This window comes from Aspergillus oryzae, chromosome 8, assembly GCF_000184455.2.
Source record: "Aspergillus oryzae RIB40 DNA, chromosome 8".
NCBI lineage: Eukaryota > Fungi > Ascomycota > Eurotiomycetes > Eurotiales > Aspergillaceae > Aspergillus > Aspergillus oryzae.
This window is the reverse complement of record NC_036442.1, coordinates 1576916-1601334: the sequence shown is the minus strand read 5'-3', so window position 1 is coordinate 1601334 and position 24419 is coordinate 1576916. Positions and strand designations below refer to the sequence as shown.

Sequence of the window (24419 nt, the reverse complement as noted above, 5' to 3'; positions counted from 1 at the left end):
ACTCGAATTCTGCTGGAATTACCTTGAACTGTAGATCTTTGAATACTATACATAAGAAATTGCACGAAACTCTATATCTTAAAGGATGGCTAGAGTTATGTAAAGACTTAATTATTCTTGTTACTATGTATACTCTTCCCTTTGGGCGAAAAGGAGGAGGTAAGATAGACTAGGTTCAATTAGAGTTCTCATAGTATACTTTGAATCGTTGAGCAAGATCTGAACCTACGAAGAGACACTTCATCTACGTCTGTTGAATATTGTGCTTTTTGAACGCCTTACTTCGAAAATGGCCGCGATTGCAAAGAGTGTCAAGGACTAAAGCCAACCTTCCACGTCAAACTCATAGTCTCAGTAAGACGAAATCAAGCTGTCGCAACATGAAAAGCAATGAAATATATACCAAAAGGCTTGCCACAGCATCAGAATACACAGAGGGACAATGGGTCTATCTATAGTAGATTATGCGTTCAGGGTAGAAAGCATCAAGCCCCTTTCATCTTCGCCGGCCTTCTCGCGTCGCCATCCTCTGAGTAAATCTCGCATACCCCTGGAGCTCAACCGCTTGACCTTGACCTTAAGAATCGCGTATACCAGCAAACGATAACATAACATGGCCACAACACCCCCCAAGGCTTCCAACCACGGATTTTTCTGATTAAACTTATACAGCTGTAGGACCTGTTCTCCAGTTTCTATCAAGCATTTCCCGTTCACATCTCGCTGCTCCTCCGCGCAAGTAAATGTCAAGTCTCTCATGGTCAAGACAGAGATACTCGTTACTGCATACTTGACTGGCGATATGTAGTTGAACCACTGAAGTACTTTTGGCGGATCCAGACTCATGACCCCGCCAAGCACGGTGAACATAGCAAGTAACGACGCCGTGAAACTGACTGCTAGACTTATATGATCAAAAACAAGATAAAAAAGCATGCTTATGGACTCTCCGCTGTTGAGCGTGCAAAAGGCGCTGAAGAACAAAAAACCAAACAGGTCTGCCTCAGGTGCTAGTTTTGCTGCGTACGCGAGTAACAGAGCAAATATAAGTGCAGAAAAAGCTTCGAAAGGAAGTTCGAGGATGGTGTATTGCGCTAGAAATGCCTCAATATTGTATAGACCCTCTGACGTCTCGCGGTACATAACATCCACTTCAGGAGGAAATGTAGCAATGTTTTGGAGCATGCCTAGATATCAGGAATCAGTTTGTGAACCGGTTATCTGGATTGGGAACCATAAATGAAGCTTACCAATGAAGGCTAGAGCCGAATACTGTTGAATTACACCCATACGAGTTTGGATGGAAAGATAGTCCGTTTTCATCGGCGCAGTAAAAAGTGCTAGCAAAAGACCCACCCCAGGAGCCTGAATTGATCGGGCTAAGATTGAGACTGGCTGGCGAAGAGTGTTCAGCACGGCGCGATGTACAAGTACTGGGAATGCTGTTGCAGAAGAATGGTGGCTATGTGTTGCAAAATCCGGAATTAATTCTGTACGACCACGTTCAGTTCCGGCTCGAGAGTCAAAGGATTGTTTTCTCGCGTAGGACTCATGCGATTTCCACGCATTGACGAGGTTGTCTAGTCGCTTCTTACTATCTTCGCTGTTCCCTTGCGTTTCACCGGAGGTTGCAAGATCCATGAAGAAGTCTGCAGGATTTACTGCCATGGGGCACTCAAACCCCGCTGAATGAAAATAGGAACGCATCTCAGACGCTTCACCGGAGTACAAGGGTAAGCCATCCGGTGAGAGAAGCAGGCAGCTGGAGAAAAGTGACCACATCGACGACGTAGGCTGATGGGCCGTGAGAATGATAGTACAGCCTTCAGCAGCCAGACTCTGCAGAACTTCTAGTACAGTGAGTGCCATGAAGCTGTCAAGCCCGGACGTAGGCTCATCCAAAATAAGAACTTGCGGCATCGTTAGGACCTCACAAGCGATCGACAGCCGGCGTTTTTCTCCGCCACTGATTCCCCTCACGATTGCAGACCCAACTAGACGTCTCGCACATGATTCCAGACCAAACTTTGTAATAATTTCTGAAACACGTCCACGCTTCTCATCGTCAGGCATTGAGGATGGCAACTTCAGCCGAGCGGCAAAAAGCAATGTTTCGGCCACCGTGAGTGCCGGCATCAGATTGTCATCATCCTGAGCCACAAATGAAACCATTGATCTGACTTGGACCTTCGGTAACTGTGTTCCGTTATACAAAGCTGACCCTGTACGGCACCACTTGGAACTTGAACTCAGGGGGAGCCTTTCAGCCAATGAAGATAATAAAGATGTTTTGCCACTACCTGATGCCCCCATAATCACATTCAGCTTTCCTGGTTGGAATATTGTGGACACTGGACCACAAATCCTGGATATTGTACTGGTTACATTTCGCCGCGTAGACTGTTGCCGTTTCGCCGTCAGGGCGTAGTCTTCCAGGCAGAGGGAGACTGGAGTAACTGAGCGGTTGTATCTTGGCTGTATCCTTACCTCCGTGGAACTAGGGCTGCCTACCCTTTCTGTGGGAGTAAGAGGTGGCTTTGGATGATTGATATGAAGAACAAAGGCCCCCGATAAATGAAAAGCACAAGTCATGGACCACAAGATAACAATGGGGCGCCATACCCATTCTTTCGGCATTCCTAGGCTATCCATGACAAACCGGCCAGTATACTGCTTGCAGCGAGGATCTGTACGGTCTGCTGAGAAAGGACAGTCGTATAAGTTGCCTTCGTATGGACCATGCACACCGATAAACTCGTTCGCACATAGAGTACCAAATGTATAGAAAGTATGAGTTACCCATTTGAGCCATCGAGCGTACGGTGGAGTTTGATCAGTCTGGATAAAGTATGCGGATGCCACCATCTGCAAAGTAAAAAAGAGGTTTCCCATCAGACCTGCTCCGTGAAAGCTCCTGGTAGTGGCCACACAAAGACTGGCGAATCCAATCGCAAGATAATGCGTGAATAGCATGACAAGTAGAAAGATGCAAACCTGCGAGGCCGAGCCACGGTATCCAACCATGGGATAGTAGATGGCTGTGAAGAGAAGTGGAAGGCTCAGATCCTCTAGGAAAAACCTGGATGCCCTTCGGCTAAGTAAAAACGCGGATGCGCTCAGGATTCCGTCCCTCCGTTCGTGATCAAATAGACCGATCTCTTCAACTAGACGGCATATCTCATGAACTAGAATCAAGTATCCATATAGCCCGGTTGCGTCCCAGAGGCTCCCTTGGCGTGACCGAATCCCACTCAAGCTGCCATCTAGTTGCCAGAAAGCCCAACCGTTGATAGCAGCCAAAGCAGCAACCGCGCACCAAATTCCTAGCAGTGACTTCCAGTCTCTCCAGCATATTTTCAAGTTTCGTTGTGTCATTACTTTGCATACTCTTGAATAACTTGGAGCTTTAGAATCAAAGTCCATAGAGTCGCATATATCCCGATAGTTGGACAGACAGTTAGCTGCATTGGTTGCCAAACGATTCATCCAGCATTGCTTCAGGTGCTCTACTCGGGCACAGGAGTTAGACTTTGATGCCTCTGAGCGCACATCAACTGATGTAACATCTAGGAGAAAGTCCGCCGGATTCACGAATGGAGGCATTTCATATCCACAATCCTTGAAATAGTCGCCCACCGTACTTGGTAATCCGCTATACATCAAGTGACCACCGGATAATATAATAACATTGTCAAAAAGGCTCCAGGCGTCAGATCTTGGCGAATGGAGCGATATGACCACTGTCATACCACTATCGGCTAGTCGCTTTAAAGTCCGAATAACCTGAAAAGCCGTTGTTGCATCAAGGCCTGCATACAAAATCAGCGAATAGAGTTCACTACTTCGTGGCGTATATCTAGTATCGTACCAGTCGTTGGTTCATCGCAAAAGAGTACTGAGGTCGCTTTGAGCAGTTGAATCCCAATGCTGACTCTTCGCCTTTCACCCCCACTACATCCCTTATTCTTGCTGTCTCCAATTCTGGTTTCCGCACAGTTTTCAAGGCCTAGCCTTGAAATGATGTTATCGACAGCACGGTCAATCTCCGAGGCTCCTGCAGAGCCCAGGCTTAACTCTGAAGCATAGCTCAGTATCTCGCGGACGGTCAACATCGCAGGGAGGATATCTTGCTGGACCAGATAGGCACTCCGAAATGCTCCGATATCGACGCTACCGTTGTATGTGATGCTACCCGTGACATTTAGACGACCATTCTGTGTTCGGCCAGAGAGCGCATTCAGGAAGGAAGATTTTCCCGAACCACTACCTCCGAGGATAACGGTTAACTGTGCAGGTGGTATACATACGCGTACATTGTGGAGGATCCTCGGTGGTTGTAGCGGTATATCTGTGCTTTTTGTAAACTTCCAAGCGCGTCGTATACGTTCGAAAGGCGAGGTAGCGAGGGACACTGAGACATCGCGAGCTTCTATATATACAAGATTGTGTCTGGAGTCGGCTGAATCTGATGTTTCCAGATGTTTAGGATTCTGTTGACCAGGATCACCATGTGGCAGCAATTGTTGATGATTTTTTGAGTACATTGCTGTCGGGTTGCCTGCACGCGCCTAGCTGAGAGAGCGTAGGCCGATTCTGCAATTAGGGGGAGATGGAGAAAGAACTAGTGCTCTAATTACATACCGATGGAGAATCAATGGGACATGAATAAGAAAGCGACATATTACCTCTCCTATGGGATGACGAAAGGGGTTATATTCATACACCAAGGTGCATCCTTATCGAACAGCAAGGGGTGTCAATATCGGCGGTGGTGGCGGCCCACCGGTAGTTATAATCACATAACAACCTCTCGAAAAAAGACTGTCTTTTGCACCAGTCATGTTCACTATTTCATCAGGATGATTCTGCGTAGCATTACATCTCATACGACGAAAATTCTGGGTCTGTCTTTTCTATGAAACCCGGAAATTAAACCTCCTTAACTCGTTCAACTTATTATTCCCCAAAGAGCCAATCCCCTGGACCACGTTTTCCATTCCCCGGTCATACCAAGCTCGTTATAGAATGTTTCCTTAGGTTTTGACTTTTCCTTCTCTTCTCCCTGCGAAATATTTTTCCGGGTCTGCGTAGGTGCCTCCTAACTGGTCCCAAAGTGTGAGAAACTGTCCGAAGTTCAATTTAACATTCTTATGATGCACCGTGTGAAATTGATCACGATTGTCGTCTGGGGTTCATATTTGTTAACGGCAAATGAGCAAGTCCCGTAGGGATGGGGTTGACACATACGCAGTAAAATCGTCCATATATTTGTTGTCACGAATACAATGAGTTGTGCCTCCCGAGACATCGGCCATAAGAAGCTATAGGCATAAATAGGCAAACTCATGATGTACGCCTCTAGAGGATCGAAGGCATAGGCCGAGAACGGGGTGGGGATAATGTACCTTGCAAGTATCCCGTCAGTTTCAAAACAATTCCTAATCGTCAGCTGTACCAAAGTGCCTTACCGATGATGCTTCTTGTGCATCAGATTGAACAAGAAGTTGATGTGGAAGATTCGATGAAGCCAATACATGCAAGTATCGCTGAATAGGACGAAGAAGAGAAACTGCCCAAATTCGTACCATAAAGGTACTTTCCCAGACCCGAAATCATAAAGTTTTGCGTATCCGCGAACTTGAGCGACGAAGATTGGAACGGTCAAGACATTCAAGCCGAAAAGGGAGAGCAACGAATCATAGATCTCATGTCTGATTTGGTTCTTATGATATTTGGGATGCCTTGTCAATGCCTTGTCAAAATATAGATAGTGGCAGACTGTCCCAAGCAGAAGGAAAAACACCGAGCTAGAAAGCCTTTCCGTCAACTCAATTAGCTGGGATTCGACTAAATCAAGCCAGTGCACAAACCACGTTACAATGAATATGCTTAGGCTTTGCCTGTAGATACTCTCCCTGCACCATAGCTTAGAATCTGTGATGACGGAGCAGAAGCTTAAACTATGAGAGGTAGAGCATAGCCTTAATTGCAAAGAGCTGCGGAATGAGTCGTAGATACTGTCAATGATAAGCGGATCTAAGTAGTTGAATATGAGGTCCATGTTGGATTCGTATGCGTCTTTCCACTGAGGTCAGAGAAAGTATACACCTTCAAATATCTCAGAGGTGGTTTAGGGAAGTACCTTAATCTCGCATAGTATGCGTTAGTCTGTGCTTCATAACTAGACAGTCGGACTCCTCAGAATGTTTTGTGATCGACAATTGTAAATTGCAGCGTGCAGGCATATTGAATGATACATCTAGGGAGAACCCAATATGTCGGAACGGGCCCCACAGTTGTCGCCGATCCTGCACCGAAAGCAACACATTCGGGCACTAGTTGAATGGAGTTTCTAGGGTTATAACATAACAGAGTTTCACCACGTAGCTGAACGGAATTTACGATAGGCCGTACAGAGTAGCCATATCATGCGCCTACATGAGACTATTAGGCCTTAACAATGAATAGCTATGTTTCTACTTTTTCAGGGAAGTGTCGTAATGGGGACTCATGGAGAAGAGAAATCTCTAGTGGAACAAAAAGCGTAAAGTGCCCTTGAGTATGACAGGCGGGTTGTAAATACAAATTGATATGTTCAATAGTTCTCTGCTGATCTGGGCGAGTTGGGCTTGATTTAGGCTCATATTCTTTGGTGCGGTATTTTTGGGAAACGCTACCAACTTCATCACCTGAAGCATGCTACCCCTTGCAGTACTATCATGACCTTAGACAGATTCTCTACCAAGTTCGTGTTTAGAGAGATCTGCATACACTTGCATGTAAGTCCATTCCAGTTTACCCCCCGGCTGACCAATACACTCATGAATTAGAGGCAACGGTAGTGCACTGGATTTGCTTGATCAACGTCCAAAGCCAAAAACTGGCAAGATCTAAGTCTATGGCCACCACTAAGGGCAACTTAAGGCATGGCATGTTTTCCAATTATTAGCGGCATCTCAGAAGGTCTGCGTTGAAAAACGGTGTAGTTCAACGATGACTACTTCAAGCAAGGGACTATAGCCGAGGACCACGTAGGGGTATATAGGTGACTTATGTCTGTTGGGGGTAGCCTTACTCCAACGGAAATGTACGGATTATTGTTGACCGGATGTGGATCACACAGCCTGGGCGAAAACCCGAAGTGCTCGGTTGAGGCTATTATAGCGATTTACTCTGTGAAATACAGTTAAGTAGTATAAATATGATAGCAAGTTCAATAGCAACTGGGGAGTATACCTCGACTATGTTGGCACTATTGATGTTTGACATCAGCTATCCGTATTATGAGAAACAAAACTGCCAGAGCCTAAGTGAACTGTCTAGTAGTGCAAATGCCATCTTTACAAATAGATAATTTAGATGGAAGAGGGTCCCATGCTCCATTTCCAACACCGTTTTGGATGCGCGCAAAGGCTCTGGCAAGAAATCCAAGTATTCTGTTTGGCCATCAATATCTGATATGTAGCTAATAACTTGCTCACCATGATATGAACCGATGTATAATCCTAGACCCTTGAAAAATGCCCCACAAAAACTCTCACATCGAGCCAGTATCCAAGAGCATGTGTAGAAGAATCTCATCCTGTGTTTTCGTGAGGCTTCCCAGGATTGTAATATCGCCTCACGCCCGCAGTGGTCAGAGCAGACACGGCCCTGGCGTTTGTCTAGGATACAGACAAGGCGATTAGCTAGAGACGCGGCACTCTCGATAGCACAGTTAGCTCCTTGAGCCAAATTCGGGGTCATCTTTTATCCCAACAGTTAGTCTTCTGGTAGTATCTTGCCAAGGTAGAAGACCACACTGACTTTGTGTACGGAATCACCAATACACACAATATTGCCTGAAACCCAGTTCTCACAGAGCAGTTCCTCGAGCCCAACGTGAAGACATGTTTTGGAGTTGTTATAAAGATCCTTAAAGAGGATAGTGCTAGAAATATGGGCATCCAAGAATGGTCGTACGTGTTCGTCGATTGATGCCTGGTCTTGCGCATAGCGTGGAAGCCGGGGGTACTGACGTGTTTCTCTAGATTTGATTGACAGAAGCCAATATATACGACCGTGTTTGCCAACGTTTACTATAAAGGAGAAGCCGTTCCCATAAGTTCGATGTGCTTGCCCTGGGTGTAACTCAGGTATAGGGTTTGAGATGCCGTAAATGCCGGAATACTCGGATGTCAACTCTAGAATGACTATAAGCCAAGGATCTATCCAATAAAAACCACTGTAACTTACCTAGTGGCCTATTTTGAATTCTACCAAGGGTCTTAGCAAGATCTTGATGCCAAAGGGCTTCCCTCCGTGTGACACTATGGATTCCATCAGCGCCGACAACTACGTCCCCAGCAAATGATGATCCATCGGCGCATTTCACCTTGACTTCCGACGAGCTTTGGTCGAATTGAACTGCGCGCTTATCAAACGCGATGCGACTCCTGTCCCCGACTAAACGATTGTACAAGATTTGTAATAAATCCCAACGGGCAATCACAACCGAGTCGTAACCATGCCTAGATGTTCTCAGGAGTTGTGTAACTAATAGGGTAGACGCGAATGCCTACCTCGTAGATGGAAGCTGCATCATATTAATCGTTTTGAGTAGATACCCGTTGGCAAGCCAGGTTGAGTGGCTACTGATGGACTGCGAAGTAACTTTAATATCATCCAGCACCCCAAGTTGACTCAGTATACGCATCCCATTAGGGAGTAATGTGAGTGCATTCCCGGTCAGAGGCGATGGCAGGTGTTTTCGGGATTCGAGAACGACGTAGTTAATCTTACGTTTAGACAGAGCATTGGCCAGTGTTAAACCAGCAACGGAGCAACCCACGATAATAACCTCGAATCTTTGAGTCTGTTTGTCGGAGACGTTCTCCATGAGTATCCGACGGTAAGACAGTGAAATGAGCGTCGTTTGTCTCCATCGTAGAGCGCCAGCACGAAGACTGATAAATATCGCAGAGATGGACGTTAAGCACCTGAGAAAAGGGGCTACAATTATTGGAGATCATGCCACACCATCTTTTTGTTTTCCTGTTGATTTTTCTTTTTTTCTTTGACTTTTTTCTTTTTTTCTTTTCTCCGTTTAAAATTATGCTGCAGCGTATCCAATAGATTGGAGCCATCTCAACTTGGATTAGAATCGAACTTTAAGTACGTGCTAGAAAAAAAGTGGCTACGGTCAGAATGAGGAGTCTGCTTTTCTCCACTTTACTGTATTTCATCCATTTGTTTTTTCTTGCAAGACTCTTGGAAGAATGTGTGAAGTTATCGCGTCAGGAAGTATATCAATGTGACGAGGGCTGGGTCGTCGGTATTCTATTACCGAAATCTTATCATTTTACATTAAGTGACGCACTAATCCAAAGTTCTAGGCTAACATAATAGGTCTAATTTAGTGCGTTGGTATTGGTACACTTGGCATTATCTTACATGGTCCGGAAATGACTGATCTACTCCGTACTTCGCACTACTCTGAAGGACTAGACTATTATTTATCAACACTAGATAAGTCAGCCGTACCTATCCTAGCGGCAAATCTAGAGAAGATGGTCTAGCATTTTTGACCCACCGGTTGGGAATGTTGGTCTGGGCTGGAAATATGCGTTGAAGAAAGATGGAGCCCAATCTTATGACCGAAGACGTAGGCCCCTTGCAGCAAATCCCAGTCATAGCATGCGCCACTGGGTGTTCACCTGAACCATAGCGACATGGAAACTGCTAGATCTAATGAATCCATCGTATAGAACACGGTGAACTGCAATGCATCCTTCCATGGCTGGTGCACGCGAAAAAAAAGGAAGCTTCGCACGGTTATCGCAGTCGGTCAAGCCGCCTTTCCTTTATTTATTGATTCATTTTTTTATCTATTTTTCGCCGACTCACGTTTAATGTCTTTACCTTCTCTAGTTGTGTTGATACCCCATGAACCAACTTTCTACTATCACATCAGAGCACATCAAGCATTGCTTTACAACATCTTTGAGCCCGGTTCACAATGGAAGTACATAACGCCATCGTGCAGAGAATCTCTACATGTGTGAAACAATTTTATAATGACAAAACCCCATTTGGCATATATCATGGCTCAACGAACTCGACCCGCGCTTCAACGAAACTTCGTTCGAACACTGTCGACACAGGAAGCCTTAACCGAGTACTCATGATTGACCAAGAGAAAAAGGTTGCTTTAGTAGAGCCAAATGTTCCTATGGATATGCTTGTCCAGGCAACACTTCCATGGCGACTGATTCCACCTGTCGTTATGGAATTTCCCGGCATAACGGCCGGTGGCGGATTCGCCGGAACAGGTGGAGAAAGCAGTTCCTACCGACACAGCTTTTTTGATAGAACTGTCAACTGGATCGAGATTGTGGTTGGAAACGGCGATATTATCACTGCCTCTGCAACGGAGAACTCTGATCTCTTTTTCGGGGCTGCATGTTCATTCGGGACCCTTGGTATAACCACTCTCCTTGAGATACAGCTGCTAGAGCTCCCTATAGAGCCAGCAGTAGAATTGACGTATTTTCCAATTTCAATGGGCGTCGATGAGGCTGTGCGAAAAATTGAGCATCTGACGCCGGACCCAACATACCAGTACTTAGACGGCATCATGTTCACCAAGGAAAGGGGGGTTATTTGTGCCGGGTCAATTACAAGCGCTACAGACCACTGCTCTCGACGAATGCAAACATTTACTCGCCCTTCCGACCCTTGGTTTTACATGCACGCTGAAGAGAGGGCCTCCACTTCCGCTGCCGAAGAGGCTGGCCCCGCAAAAGACCTTATTCCGATTGCTGACTATCTGTTTCGATATGACAGAGGCGGGTTCTGGGTTGGTAAATATGCGTTTGAGTACTTTCTATTTCCTCAAACCAAGTTCATGCGGTGGGCTTTGGATCACATCTCTCACACAAGGGTGATGTATCATGCAGTTCACAAGAGCGGTCTATTCAGGGAATATACCATTCAGGATGTCGCAGTCCCTTATAAAGGTGCAAAAGAGCTTGTTGACTTTGTTGATGATTCATTTGGGAAATATCCGCTTTGGATTTGTCCGGTGCGTTCAACGACAGCTGCTGTCTCGGGGTTAGTAGCAGAACCACGACGACAGCCAGCTTCCGATTCGGATGATCCCGGAATGATGCTCAGTGTTGGAGTCTATGGACCAGGGCCAAAGGGTAGGGAGTTTCTGCATTTTAACCGTGGGCTCGAGAAACTAGTCAACAAGCTTGGGGGTCAGAAGTGGCTGTATGCACGGACCTATTACTCTGAGGAAGATTTCTGGTCGATTTATGACCGTTCCACAAGAGATGAGCTACGACAGAAATATCATGCAACATACCTACCAAACCTATACCAAAAGGTTCGGGCCGACCGCGACAGGTCATTTGGTAGCTCCATGCACCGGTCATGGATATCAAGACTGCAGGACCGAATCTGGCGGCAGTGGCCAGTTTGCGGACTTTACGGGCTCATGCATACTTTCTGGAACAAGGAGTATTTGCTAAATAGGAGCAAAAATGAGCTGATCTAAAGAAGGGTGGCTAGAATGAGGGTGTGATTCACTGATTATTGTACAATATCAAGTAGAGGCCGCTTTGTCTCGTGGGAAGATCTCTTTGTCCTTTATCCTAGCAATGTCAGCAATGCAGAAATTGTTCCCACTATAAAATTCTCTTCCTGGGCGTCAGGCAAAGCAACTTCCGTGGTTTTCTACACCGAAAGTAGCATATGTTGTATGATCCTCGTTTTGTGACTGCATCTCCTTTGGTTCTTAGAGCCTCTCTGATGAATGAGTCCATATATATGGCACCTTCAAGGGCGGTATGGTCCGGCATGCCTGTTGCTCTGTACGGTCTCCCCCTTCTCATAATCGGGATTGCCCCTTCTCGAAGCCTTTCTTGCCATTCAGATCGTAAACCGAACTCAAACATTACCCAAGTGATTGTGGTAGTATTCCTGCGCGGATGGGTTGTTGTGGATTATTTTATCAATGAAGAATGGTAGGACACCTAGCCCTAATATCACCGCAAATGGACTTTACGAGAAACGGGCACTAAGGATGAATTATAGGTTCTTCCATACTTTGGACAGCATGTACGAGGGCTTTGGCTTCTACAATATCTACAGGTTCTCAGGAATGATGCCAGTATTCTGGACACTGTAAACACAGTATTTGGCCAAGCATCCTAAAAAAATGTCTCCCCTGGTACTAGCTTGTATCATAGCTATATATACAATTGGTTGATGCGTCCGCTTCACTGCCGACTATCAAAAACTTCGGTTTCGTCAGACGGGGGAAAGTACTCAATTTAGGGCAAGAATGCAAGGGGAATTAGGACGTCATACCAGACTGCAGGTGAAAAAGTCCGCGAGTCTCTACTTTTGTCCTCTGGTGAATTTTTATACCGCTCAAATACCGTATTCACTATAGGTCACGGAAAAAGACACTAATGTCCACCGTTCTTAGGTTGGTGGGGTCTGGCACGGCATGCAAATTACACAGGAAGCTCAATTTATACCTGGGCTCTGTGTGCTTTATGTGGATATGGCGGCTTATTCACATGCACTGAAGCAATTGCTTTGGCATTCTTACAGATTCACCGTTGCTACCGAGACGAAACCAAGTGTGCTGCAAAGTATGGAGAGCACTGGGATGAATACTGTCGTCAGGTGCCGTGGAGGATGATACCTGGTGTTTTCTGATTTACAGGTGACAGGTCATGGAGACTGGTGTAATGATACGTCTAGAACGTCGCGGAGTATTGTATTCTCTCCAATACGTGGCTCAATTCCTGGCCCCCAGCAGTTAAGCTCGAATAAGAAAATATTGAGACTTTCAGGGGGTCAACGTATTTGCATTGGGCGTGATTTCGTAATTCGATCTACTTACAGATATATAATTCAGCAATAGAAAGACTCTAACTTTCAACCCACCATGATATTGGCCACTTCCTCGATTTCCCAAGACTACGACGTAGGTAGGGCTCAACATACGCGTTGGGTCGCCCCACCAATACTCACTCCACCGAAGTTAGAAACCATTGTAGTGCGTACTCCAAGTGCTGCAAGGAGGCATGGGCTATATCGAAGCAGCCACCGCCATTATTGTATGTTTTATATATCTTCTGGGTTGTTCGACCGATTCGATAATGGAATCTGACCTACCCCCATATCCGTGGCTATAACTGACCAACATATATCTAGATCTTTTCAACAACAGAAGCTCTTATAGCAACAGCAACAAATTTCTTTTCTGACACCTTAAGCTCCGGATCGGACCAGGTTCTTGCGGATCTTCGTGAAGAAGCGCGATCTGTGTTCTCCCCCGGGGAGATGCCTTGTCTTTATTCTTTTAAGAAACTTTATCTTGCAGATAGTGCTGTCCGGGAAACGCTGCGTAGAAACCCCTATTGTATTTACGGTCTCTTTCACGAAGTCATGCCGAAGGAAGGAGTCGTGACGCCTAGTGGCCATCACTTACCTCAAGGTACATGGATTTCTGTGCCAACATGGGCCATACATCATGATGAACGAATGTACCCCAGCCGGATCGATATGATCCATATCGATTTATGGCCGGCACTAACAGTAAATACAAGTCAATGCTGACTACCATTACCGAGAACTTTCTGGGTTTTAGTTTAGGTGATCATGCGTGGTAAGTGCTCTGTTCTTGTATCCTCAATCAAATCTGACATACTAAACGAAATGATTAGTCCAGGTCGTATCTACGCTTCATATCTTCTCAAGTCGACGACAGCATATATCATGTTAAAATACGAGTTTCTTCTATTCTCAATACGACCTGCAAACCGAGCTGTCGGCGTCATTTATGTTCCACCTGTAACAGCAGAGTTCTCAATACGAAGAACAGGTGCAGCAAGCTAGAAAGATTCCCTTTCTTTCATTACTCAGGGGGGTGCCTACTTGAATGGAGTTCGGCTTGATAGATTCATGATCTTGTTGATTGGTGTGATAATAGCAGATGTGGGTTCAAGCTTTATAGTTCTTACGCGTGTCAACTGGATGAAGATTGTGGTTGGAAGCGGTGATATTATCACTGCCTCTGGAATAAAGAACCCCGATGCCTTTCTCGGAGCTTTGTGCTCATTTGGGAGCCTTGGCATAACTACTCTTTCGAATACAGCTGCAAGAGCTTCCTGTAGAGCCAAGAGTAGAATTGACGTATTTTCTAATTTCAATGGTCATCGACAAGGCTGTGCGGGAACAACAGCGGTTGCTTCAATAATCATCAAACCAGGCCCACGTTGAGCAATACCACCGTAATGGGTCAAGTGCCACGGAGCCATGTGGCCGTCATCACTATATTGACACATAGGTGCCAACCTTAGAGACCTGATAAGGCAGGCTTTAACAATATCAGAACAGCACTCACCCCAAGGAGCTTCTGGAATGCCAATCCTCTGACTATGAGAGGTTGGAAGAGCTTGGTAGTCGGCCTCCCAGAGATACTGAGGAGGATAGCATTGAAGGTGGCGCCACCCAGATTTGTCAGGATTCAGGATTTTGCAAAAGTGGTACAATTTGTAGGGGAAACTCTCCGAGAACCTCTTGGCAGAATACGAATCGGGATAAGGCGTAGGGCGTAGCAGATGCCGCTATCCACATCTTTTACCATGAGTTGAGGTGGAGCCGAACCAGCGGTGATACTGATCTCGATCTGACACAGTACACTTCCTTGAACGACTACTAAACCTGATAACAGCTTGAATGCCATATGGTATTTTGGCCCCGTAGCATTGTCATTCAATTTTGGATAACATCGTCTTCGGAATAGTAATAAAGTCTTTCAACTTGTCGACTTTAGCCCTGAGATTCTAGCTGATGATAGAGTGGTGGGAAAGGTGGTTATTGGATATACTGAGGTTAGAAGATCTGTTACTCGAGGAGATACTACCCAGGTTTCTATAGAGCCTCTAGCACAAGCTGATACCCGCTATTGAGTAGACATGTGGGAAGGTGACAGAAGTATTGATAGTGTAGTGGACCGAGTTGTTTAAGAGGAGATCACCTTAGATAAACAGCAGAGTAAGATTATATATGGTTTTTCTATGAATAAGGCCTTCAGGAGAATGCCAGGAAAGTGTGATTGAGTAAACTCAAGCCTCTTCACTAAAATAAAGGGCATAGATCTGATATTTCAAACTTTTGTGTCCAAGCACAGGCCACATCTTGCATTGCGTTTTGTAGAAGGTACTTTAATCTGGGATTCATCTTTCTTCTGGTGTATCAGGAAGGTATACTTTCTAATCCCACAAATGGCAATATATTTTGCTATCAAGACTAAGACAGCATATCCTTCGCTAGGATTTCTTGTAGAATCGCCATCCACAGGACTCTATCGTTTCAGATAGAAGAAAAAGTCTTTGCCAAGTGTCTTTCCCTCCATGACCCCTGCGATGAGTTTGTCATTTACATAGCGGAAATGGTCGAATACCGGCCATTCGTCGTATATCATAGTCGTTGAAACCACTCCTCGATAGACCATCTCCTTCAACTATTCGTCTGTTAATTGACAACAACAATTATCCGAATGAGGGCCACGTACAGATGCAAACCCCCACTTGCCCCAACTGATTCGCTCCCCATTCTTTCAATGATCACTGGATCCACATCGTCGGTGGACTTGAATGACTTGCCCACCCACCGTATCTCTTTCAGGGTGCTTGCAACCTGATGGCCAGTGTCGAAGAACCCTCCATTCCATTCACCAATTAATTGGTTCGGTTTGATAGGAGGGAGCTTGTCGAATATGGAATTGAGCACAGCGGGCTTCACCGGTTCTGAAGCATTGATCAAAGCAATGTACTGATCCTGTGCACTATGAGAATTTAGTTGCCATAGTCCAATTAGGCAAGGAGAAGGAGGCATACGTGGACATGTTTTCCTCCGGTTAGTTAATGACTAGATAAGTCTCCGCCAGTTGTTAGATTCTAACCTGGGCTTAGTCAATCGATGGGTAGGAGTTGCTGTATCTATATAATACCCAACTTAGTGACCCTCATTACTAATGACAATTTATCAGTATTGACTACCAGTATGGAAAATAATCGGAAGAATTACTCCGGCTTGCATATTCTACGTCATATGTCACCGAGAGCCCTTTCAGTGTTCGTTGGCGCCACCCAGGAGGCTATAGCAGATCCCGAACCAGAGTAAGTTCAAGGGGTTATGAGGTCATGACATCCGAGGTACAGCTTCTTCAACTCTTGCTTATAACAGATGGTATATATAAGACTTCGAGCACACCAGTGTCTTTACTTTAGTATGTTCAACTCATTACTGAACTACATACTATACTTCGTTGCCTGAACGTACTAGACCATGCCTTCGGCTATCGTTACTGGTGCTACGGGTAGGGATCAATGCATCACATCGGCCTCTTAACTTTCCTATCTAATTTCGATTCAACAGGCATAACAGGTAGCGCCATTGTTTACCATCTGTGTAAAGATTCTTTCTATGACAAGGTTTACTCGCTTTCCCGGAGTAATCCGGGGTACCAGGATTCCAAAATCCAACATGAAGCCCTCGACCTCCAAACCAGTGCAGATGATATGGCGAAGACTCTTGCCGGCATCTCCGCCGAGTATATCTACTTCTGCGCATACCTGGAACGGGATGACCCTGCGGAATCATCTCGCGTCAATGGTGTTATGCTTTCGAACTTTATCCAAGCACTGGAGACTACTGGGGCAATCAAGAACCTGAAGCGCTTCGTCCTCACTTGTGGATTTAAGCATTACGGTGTGCATCTCGGTAACTGTAAACAGCCGCTTCTTGAAGATGACCCCATCCTGGATGGTAACAAAGGCGGGATTTCCTGGCCCCCTATCTTTTACTACGACCAGCAGCGCATTCTTGCCGAGGCCGCTAGTCGCGGTCAGTGGGAATGGATCGTCACACTTCCGGAAGACGTCCTAGGATATGCACGAGGGAACTTCATGAATGAAGCTACTGCTCTAGGTTTATACTGTGCTGTCAGCAAAGTTCTTCCTGGCTCAGAACTGCCGTTCCCCGGATGCAAAGCCAACTACTTTGCTTTCAACTGCTGGACTTCGGCCAATTTACATGCCAAATTCTGTCTGTGGGCTGCGACCGCAAAGAATGCGGGTAATAACATCTTCAATGTGATGAATGGGGATACGGAATCTTTTCAAAATCTCTGGCCTCGCCTTGCGGCTCGCTTCGGCTGCAAAATCCCCAATCCTATGTTCCCTAATGGTGGCGTCCCGGACACGAAAGGCTTCAAGGATTTTGAGTCCACTACAGTTCGGATGCCAAATAAGCATCCGCTGACTGTCCATGGGGTAGACATTGGTGTATCTCTCCACCCAGAGAAACAAGAAACTCCAACTTTATTCCTCCAGGTCGATCCGGAAAAATGGGCGAAACGGCGCGATGTCAATGAAGCATGGGCCAAGTTACGAGATACTTACAAACTTGACCAAGTAGCGTGGGACAAGGCTACATGGGATTTCTTAACATTTGTCTTGGGCAGAGACTGGAGCTGCGTCGGTAGTATGAGTAAGGCAAGAAAGTTAGGCTGGACAGGTTATGCCGATACCTGGGATGAGTTGGAGGAGACATTCGAGATTCTGGAAAAGGAAGGAATCTTGCCACCTGTGGAACAACTGAAAAGAGATTTCTAATCGACCTGGTTGGGTCTATGGTCTAGGGTAGGGTTAGCTTCTGTGTCAGCAGCGGACGAAATAGGAAATGTATGAGTACGCCCTAAGCCCCACGCCCTAGATTCCAAGGCCAACCCAATGAGATTTACTCTATGAAAGATCCTATGGTTTTAGTATACCTACCTCTCATTGCACCCGTATCTTTACAACATGATAATATAGTGGCTTATAACTTCCAGCCTCAAACAACATGCAAAGGAAATATACAGTTTTCGGTCACGATAACTACGAAAGGAGGAGATGATCAGTCCGAGTCGTGCTGAAGAGTTGGAGAAAATCAAGTTTTCATGCAACCTTCCCGCACTCCATTGAACGGAACATATCCTGTCTTTCGTCAGACCTTCTACGCGTTTTGGGACGAACTTGTTGTTCTGCGGAGCTTAATCATTCAACAGCAAGGATTCGAACACGATATTACCTGCGTTGAACCCGACCTTTGATCTGAGCAACCTGCTGCTTTGGCCCGCATTGGTTATGGGTTACAGAATGTGGAAGGCATTAAGGTACCCTAGAATTCATCTGTAGCCTTGAGGAAGGCACATCGGGTGTCGTTGTGAGGCACTTCAACAGGCCAAGGAAGGGAATGTAGAAGTTTGTTACAAGGGAAGTAGTAGAGCTTATTTAAGATATGTCTTGATGTCCGTTAATCTGTCGAGGTAGTAGCGTTGTCATTTTGATGGGGCAAATTCTAGGCGCAGACTACACCTCCCCTGTCGACATGAGGCTTTAACTAGGGCCATTCGCATTGTAGCCAATGTGCTTAGTTCGAAGGAAGTACGAATTATGTCTTAATCATCATCGCAGCAGAGATAGACATAATCATGACTTATCTGATTTCTCTAATGGTTAGAGTATCTGCTCAAATAGCTCTAGCACTGCATCTTGAAAGAGTGCACACGATATTGGTGTCTCGCAGTCACAGCTTGCAATGCACCACGAGGATCTTCCCGGGTGCTGAGAAGAATTGTTTCATCCAAACCATATGGTTTACAAGGCAGTACTCACTTCATTGTGCATGAAGGTACCGTGCTCCCAGCAGATGAAGTGTAGCTGAAGCTTAAGGTTACAATTAAGTATTTTGATGCGCCGGTGTAATTATCTTCAGCCTTCCAGAAAGCTAAGATGAAGGACATATTATATAGAGCATTACCCGGATCACATATAAACGCATATTTATAGTGTTGCCATGGCTCACAGTAGATTATTCTGATGATTACCTGCTCTAACCTTGAAAAGGACTATAAGTAGCTAGAGGGTGTCATGTAACCCGACATTACAAGTTTCTCCGCCCCATATCTGGACTTCCAAGTTATTTATAACTTAATATGGTAACAAGAACTCGAGAAAGCTGGGAAATAAGAAGATGCAGCATTCTCGACTCGGGTGATCTCTGATAGATGCGACATGCCAACTATACCTCTGACTACCTTGGTACGCTGTAAGTTACCAGAAGAAGTCATTTTATCTCGGTCATACCGAGGATCACTACCAAGCATATTTGATCAATTCCAGGCTTATAATACAACTACAGATAATGTTATTCAAGGCTTTTAGCGCTTGGTCACACTAGAACTAGCACACGGTCGCTGTATGATTTGAATATTACCCGTTTTAAGCGCTATTTGATATGTTAGTTTAAAGTTAGGATTCCGTGTTCGCTAATGGGAGGTAGCTTCTAGACAATATCTCAACCCCCGGGCACAACACATTGTGACTTTTATCATCCGGCTCTAGTAGTTCATCTGTGCAAGATGTTCTCCACTGCAGCCTCTCCAAGTACGATCATTCAACAGCTCGAGAAGGTGGTGGAAAATCCAGAACTGTACAGGAGCCATCGCCACGAGATTATTTCCCTTGCAAATCGCGTTGAAGTCGAGCTGCAGAGTCCCTTCGCACTTTTCCAAGGTATAGTGCACGCGGTCAGTATCCTAGTTGAGCTTATCCCTGAGACTTACTAAACATGCATTAGGCAATGCCTATAGTAGCGGTACATGTATGCCAGCAACACAGGATCCTTCATATGATGCAGGAAAACGCCGAAAAGGGACAACCAGCGACGAGTACGGCAGCATTGGCTGAAGATACAGGCATCAATGAGCATAAATTAGAGGCAGTGCTGGAATTCATGGCAGCTAGGCATCTTGTGGATCACATTTCTTACAAAGAGTTCGCTCCCAATAAGCTAACTCGTCTGCTTCTTACACCTCTTTTCATGGACGGTGTCCTATTGTAGTATGCTTTCCCCTCCAGTCTTCCTTTCTTACTTCTCTCAGCACACTGATAAGCTTGAAACCTGCAGCCATGATCATTTTACCCCGTCCTTCACAGCGTTGAATTCATTCTTGTCCTCTCCCGGACAACGGTCAACCGCTTTTCAACTCGCTCACAACACGTCGGGCGGGATCTACGACATGCAGCAAGCTCACCCGGAGATGGCCAGAGCTTTTTAAAACTACCTACAGCTAGAACACTCATATCTGCCCAGTTGGCTCAATGTTGTCGACTTCCAAAGCGAGTTCGCAGAGAACACATGCACGGATACGGTATTGTTAGTAGATGTAGGGGGTGGAAATGGCCAGCAGTGTGTGAATCTACTGACTGAATATCCAAACATGAAAGGGCGAGTCATCCTTCAGGACACTCCATCCGTGGTACAGGATGCACTTCCACATAACCGCGTAGAAAGAATGACTATTTTACGGAGCAACCGGTGAAATGTGAGATGCGGTATCCCTGGAAAAGGAGACGTGGATTATGGCTAACTGATATACCTCATCGACTCACATTACAGGTGCAAAGGCTTATCACTTCCGACAAATCTTTCACAACAACGATGACGACGCGTGCATTCGCATTCTCGAGGCTCTTATTCCTGCCATGAGCTCGTCCTCTACACTTTTCATAAATGAGAATGTACTACCAGACGAAGAACCGTCTACAAAATATAGGGCCAGCCTTTCTATGACAATGATGGCCTTGTTCAATACCTACGAAAGACGGGAGAGGGATTGGCACCAGCTCCTAGGTAAGGTTGGCCTTACGGTAAAGGAGACTAGAAGATTTAGCCGGCACGGGGATAGTATCCTTATGGCAGTGAAGATAGAGTACTAGGTTAAGCATGAGAGTTTCGAAGTGGATTCAGAAACTCACAATGATTTCTCTCTCTGTTTCTGGATGTCTCTATTGGTATTAGTTCTTCGTGGAACATAGAACAAGTCACACGCACGGATTTCACTACGAATGCACTAAGCCTCTATGACAAAGGTCAGGTTCGTAGCTCTAGTATTTGCATCTGTTCCTAAGATACCCCTGTTTTCTGGGTAGTTCTAAGCATACATGGTGCGGCTTACATTCGTTCTTCAGGACTACGGTTGATCTAACAGTGTCGATCCATGACATACATAATTACGTATGAATTAATATTTCGTTAATCTACATGCCACTAAACTACTCGTCTAAAAAATTGGCTTAATATAAACTATCATATATAACCGAACACGGTGGAGAAACATCCCGTTCCTCATCGGGAAATAAACGGCTCGCGTCTCAGCCGGCAACTGTTGCTAGCCGGGACCTCGTACACAGTGCCCTTGGGCAATGCAAAGATTTTAAGCGAGCTTTCTAGATTGATTAAACGTACATGATTCATGGAATGGGACTGAAACCTGTCCACATGGTTTAGCTTCTTTCACAAATGTCGTATGACGAGGGATCGGCCAGACGTCAGTGGAGACCATTACGAATGCCACGCGGTGGAAGTTGCCGATCACCACTCCTAGTAATCCCAACCAGTCGGATAATAAATCCGACCGTTGGGATATTCGGTTATAACCATGCATGGACTTTGAGACCCTGTATAATTGTAAACGTCTGACTATTGCTAAAGTAGGGGGGTTGGTCTAGTACGATGTGGAGACCAAATGCGGGTTTTCCTTTTCCCGGAATAAATAGAGCTGTATTATCATTATCGAATGTAGTACAGAGTATTATACAATAGTAAATTGCTGAAGCTCACGGTATAGCACTGTGTGTTCGCGATAGTTGCCGAACGTGGCTCAATTGCATAGTCTGGGCAACTTTCCAAAGCGCTGTAGAGCGAGTAGAGCCTGTGATAGTTGTCGCAGGACTATTCTCGGACAAGGGGTAAGTATTACTATTGCTACTAATGATAGTCGAAGCTTTTTGAATAGCTAGGGAATGCAAATACCAACATTGGGTCTCTATTTCTATTCGTGAGATCGTTTGGCATGGCAATTATGTTATCCATGCATGTATCTATACAGGTTTCTATTTTATGAAAATTCGTACATAAGAAAAAAGGGAAAGGAGAGAAAGAACGACTCAATGATCGGGGTTTGGAGAGTGATGCACCGTATATTCCACATCCTTCTTGATGATCATCTTAGTACTGCCCTCGCTCCCGATACTGTTTCGTTCATCACGATCTGAATGGGCCCCCGTCGATGAGCCAGGTTGAGCAGAGGTAACTGTCGTCTCTCCGGCTCCAACCTTCGGCCGGAATAGGTCTGGCTCGGGTGCAGCAACGGATCGGTTTTGAAGCGACTGTAGTGCGTAGCTGCCTTGGTTGCTGCGACCACGGTCTGACGCGTAGGGGTAACTTGTGCTGAGGTTGGACTCGCCGGCGGTACCGTAGGACGTCGTGACGGCATTCATGAATGGTCGAAGACAGAAGGCTGTGCAGGCAATTAAGGAGTAGTTCAGGGCGATTTGCGTCCAGGTGTAATGGCTAATGGCATCGAAGGTAGGATTCCGAGAGGAAGTGAATGATTGAAACTCAGAGAGCCGCACAGCTTCAAAGGCAACAAGCCTAAGGATCATTTGGATTAGTATTGGTGTGGCAGAGCTCAGTGGACAGGTTCGACAGCATGGGATACATACGGAATTCTGGAGGCGAAGGCCACCATGATCACTAACTTTGGCTTGATAGCCATTTGGAGCCCGTATATTAAGACTACCGAGAAGATGAATAATGCGATTTCGGTACTGATGTCAATCGCCGTGATGAATTGCCATCGTGCAAACTATGTTGTTGTTAGCATTACTGACGTCCATCAATGCTGCGTACCCTTGAATTGGGTGATATACGTACCAGGCTGGTGCAATGCTCTCTAGGAGTCACCCACGGTTTATTAAGTGAGCAGTCGACCGTGATCACAAGGACGGAGATAACGATTCCTGCTGTTGTGAAGGCGAGGATTCCCCAGAGGGTATTTTTGTGTCTTCTCCGAGGCGTCAATCGTGAATAAATGGCCACGACGCAGCATCTTGAAAGGTACAAGGTGATGAGGTAAAAAACGTCGCTCGCGACAACGGACTGAGGAAGTATCAGATAACTTTTTTCTGGAGACTTTGTGTGGTATCGAAGAGCAAAAAAGTAGACTTACATTTTGAATACTCCTAACGACATGATCGTCGAGGAGGTGGATCGCCGTTCCGAATCCGATGGATGCGGCATGAAAAACAATAATTGACTCCACAACCGCAGAAACCTGAATTTATGGGATAAGCAAAGGTGGATTTGAAGTGCCTTATGACAAGTGCCCAAATTCACAAGGCACGATGTGGTGAACTGCACTTACAGTCGCCCCAAGAAGAATCACATCGTCGATGCCGAACGGAGGACTAAGCAAGAACCGGACGTAGAGCCGGATTAACAGACACACCAACGACAGCACCAGACAAATAGCGGACACTATGATGATAATTCCCGCATGGTGGTCACCGTCAACCGTTTCGAATGGCGGTGATTGACCAGGAGGTACTTTGATAGCCATTATCTTCCAATGGCCGTACTGTCTAGATCAAACGCGCCATGGGAGCCGGCGTTGAACGATGCAGGTGTAAAAAGTGGCCACCGACAAGGGTGGAAGCTGAGGAAAACAAAAAAAAAAAGTACGACAAGGATTCGGGTCAATGATTGATATGTATATTGACCAACGTTAGTCTTCTGCATCAGGAGACTTAAAACTGCTCTAGCAGGGTAGCGATCGTGGGAGCCTGCGTGTCCCATATGATATGCAATAGACTCGCCTGAACCATAGACCTGGTACTGGCGCTACCACATGAGTAGCCTGTTGGTGCGTGCCCTTTGGGCCAGGGGACTATAGAAATTGATTGAGACTCAGTGCATTTTCGAGTCTCAGGTTACTTTTCTGTCTATGGTCGGGCCCGATCTGGACCCGTAAGCCCGATCTTTGATTTGATTTTAACACGTTAGGGCTTAACGAAGTCGGCATATTGTAGAATAATCCCTGCAAAGGACTCCATCGTTGCATTAGACTCCAAATTGTTCCGTAAGTGCCGTAGAATCCTGTTACACTTGCTAGTGAGCTGATAACAGATCTTTAAGGTTTCAACTATTCCAGCAGGGCTATGCAGACGATGGTCTGCTAATCTCTATGACTGTCACCCCAGGTGAAGCTCATGCTATGCCAGAATCTACCAGTGTAGAAGTCCAAACAAGGCTCAGCCACCTAATCGCGCACACTCAAAATCGTACGATCCAGCACATTCTATGAACTTTAACTGGTACCTGAAGCAACGCAACCGCCACGAACTGGCCCAGTATCTCTTTAATTAAAGTTTGATCTTTACTCCAAGTAGGCTCTTCCGCCCCATCCGAGTATTCAACTGTTAACATGCAAACCAAGATTCCGTCCAATCGGGGCTCCCAGGGTT

The 24419-nt window shown here is 45.7% G+C and overlaps 8 protein-coding genes across 8 annotated transcripts; 4 read left to right on the top strand and 4 right to left on the bottom strand.

Annotated features, from left to right (window-relative positions):
* Window positions 1–462: 462 nt before the first annotated feature.
* Window positions 463–4544, bottom strand: AO090010000691 (uncharacterized protein; the record flags this gene model as incomplete). The annotated part of the gene is made up of 3 exons (XM_023233539.1): window positions 463–1187; window positions 1251–3809; window positions 3869–4544. The coding sequence occupies 3 exons, from the start codon at window positions 4542–4544 to the stop codon at window positions 463–465; spliced, it is 3960 nt and encodes a 1319-aa protein (XP_023094285.1).
* A 489-nt stretch (window positions 4545–5033) lies between these two features.
* Window positions 5034–6061, bottom strand: AO090010000692 (sterol desaturase family protein; the record flags this gene model as incomplete). The annotated part of the gene is made up of 3 exons (XM_001827592.1): window positions 5034–5185; window positions 5248–5405; window positions 5469–6061. The coding sequence occupies 3 exons, from the start codon at window positions 6059–6061 to the stop codon at window positions 5034–5036; spliced, it is 903 nt and encodes a 300-aa protein (XP_001827644.1).
* A 1220-nt stretch (window positions 6062–7281) lies between these two features.
* On the bottom strand, window positions 7282–8878 carry AO090010000693 (FAD-dependent oxidoreductase; the record flags this gene model as incomplete). Its single annotated transcript, XM_023233538.1, has 4 exons — window positions 7282–7746; window positions 7807–8183; window positions 8236–8510; window positions 8562–8878. 4 exons carry the CDS (start codon window positions 8876–8878, stop codon window positions 7282–7284), a joined length of 1434 nt encoding a protein of 477 aa, XP_023094286.1.
* Window positions 8879–9997: 1119 nt separating this feature from the next.
* On the top strand, window positions 9998–11539 carry AO090010000694 (uncharacterized protein; the record flags this gene model as incomplete). Its single annotated transcript, XM_001827594.3, has 1 exon — window positions 9998–11539. The coding sequence occupies one exon, from the start codon at window positions 9998–10000 to the stop codon at window positions 11537–11539; it is 1542 nt and encodes a 513-aa protein (XP_001827646.1).
* A 3793-nt stretch (window positions 11540–15332) lies between these two features.
* AO090010000695 (uncharacterized protein) lies at window positions 15333–15900 on the bottom strand (the record flags this gene model as incomplete). The annotated part of the gene is made up of 2 exons (XM_023233537.1): window positions 15333–15423; window positions 15578–15900. The coding sequence occupies 2 exons, from the start codon at window positions 15898–15900 to the stop codon at window positions 15333–15335; spliced, it is 414 nt and encodes a 137-aa protein (XP_023094287.1).
* Window positions 15901–16353: 453 nt separating this feature from the next.
* Window positions 16354–17681, top strand: AO090010000696 (SDR family oxidoreductase; the record flags this gene model as incomplete). The annotated part of the gene is made up of 2 exons (XM_001827596.1): window positions 16354–16384; window positions 16444–17681. The coding sequence occupies 2 exons, from the start codon at window positions 16354–16356 to the stop codon at window positions 17679–17681; spliced, it is 1269 nt and encodes a 422-aa protein (XP_001827648.1).
* Window positions 17682–19471: 1790 nt separating this feature from the next.
* AO090010000697 (uncharacterized protein) lies at window positions 19472–20001 on the top strand (the record flags this gene model as incomplete). Its single annotated transcript, XM_023233536.1, is given in 3 exon segments — window positions 19472–19639; window positions 19690–19952; window positions 19971–20001. The coding sequence occupies 3 exon segments, from the start codon at window positions 19472–19474 to the stop codon at window positions 19999–20001; spliced, it is 462 nt and encodes a 153-aa protein (XP_023094288.1).
* A 1461-nt stretch (window positions 20002–21462) lies between these two features.
* Window positions 21463–22207, top strand: AO090010000698 (uncharacterized protein; the record flags this gene model as incomplete). Its single annotated transcript, XM_023233535.1, has 5 exons — window positions 21463–21588; window positions 21610–21703; window positions 21731–21863; window positions 22004–22073; window positions 22127–22207. 5 exons carry the CDS (start codon window positions 21463–21465, stop codon window positions 22205–22207), a joined length of 504 nt encoding a protein of 167 aa, XP_023094289.1.
* Between the last annotated feature and the right edge of the window lie 2212 nt (window positions 22208–24419).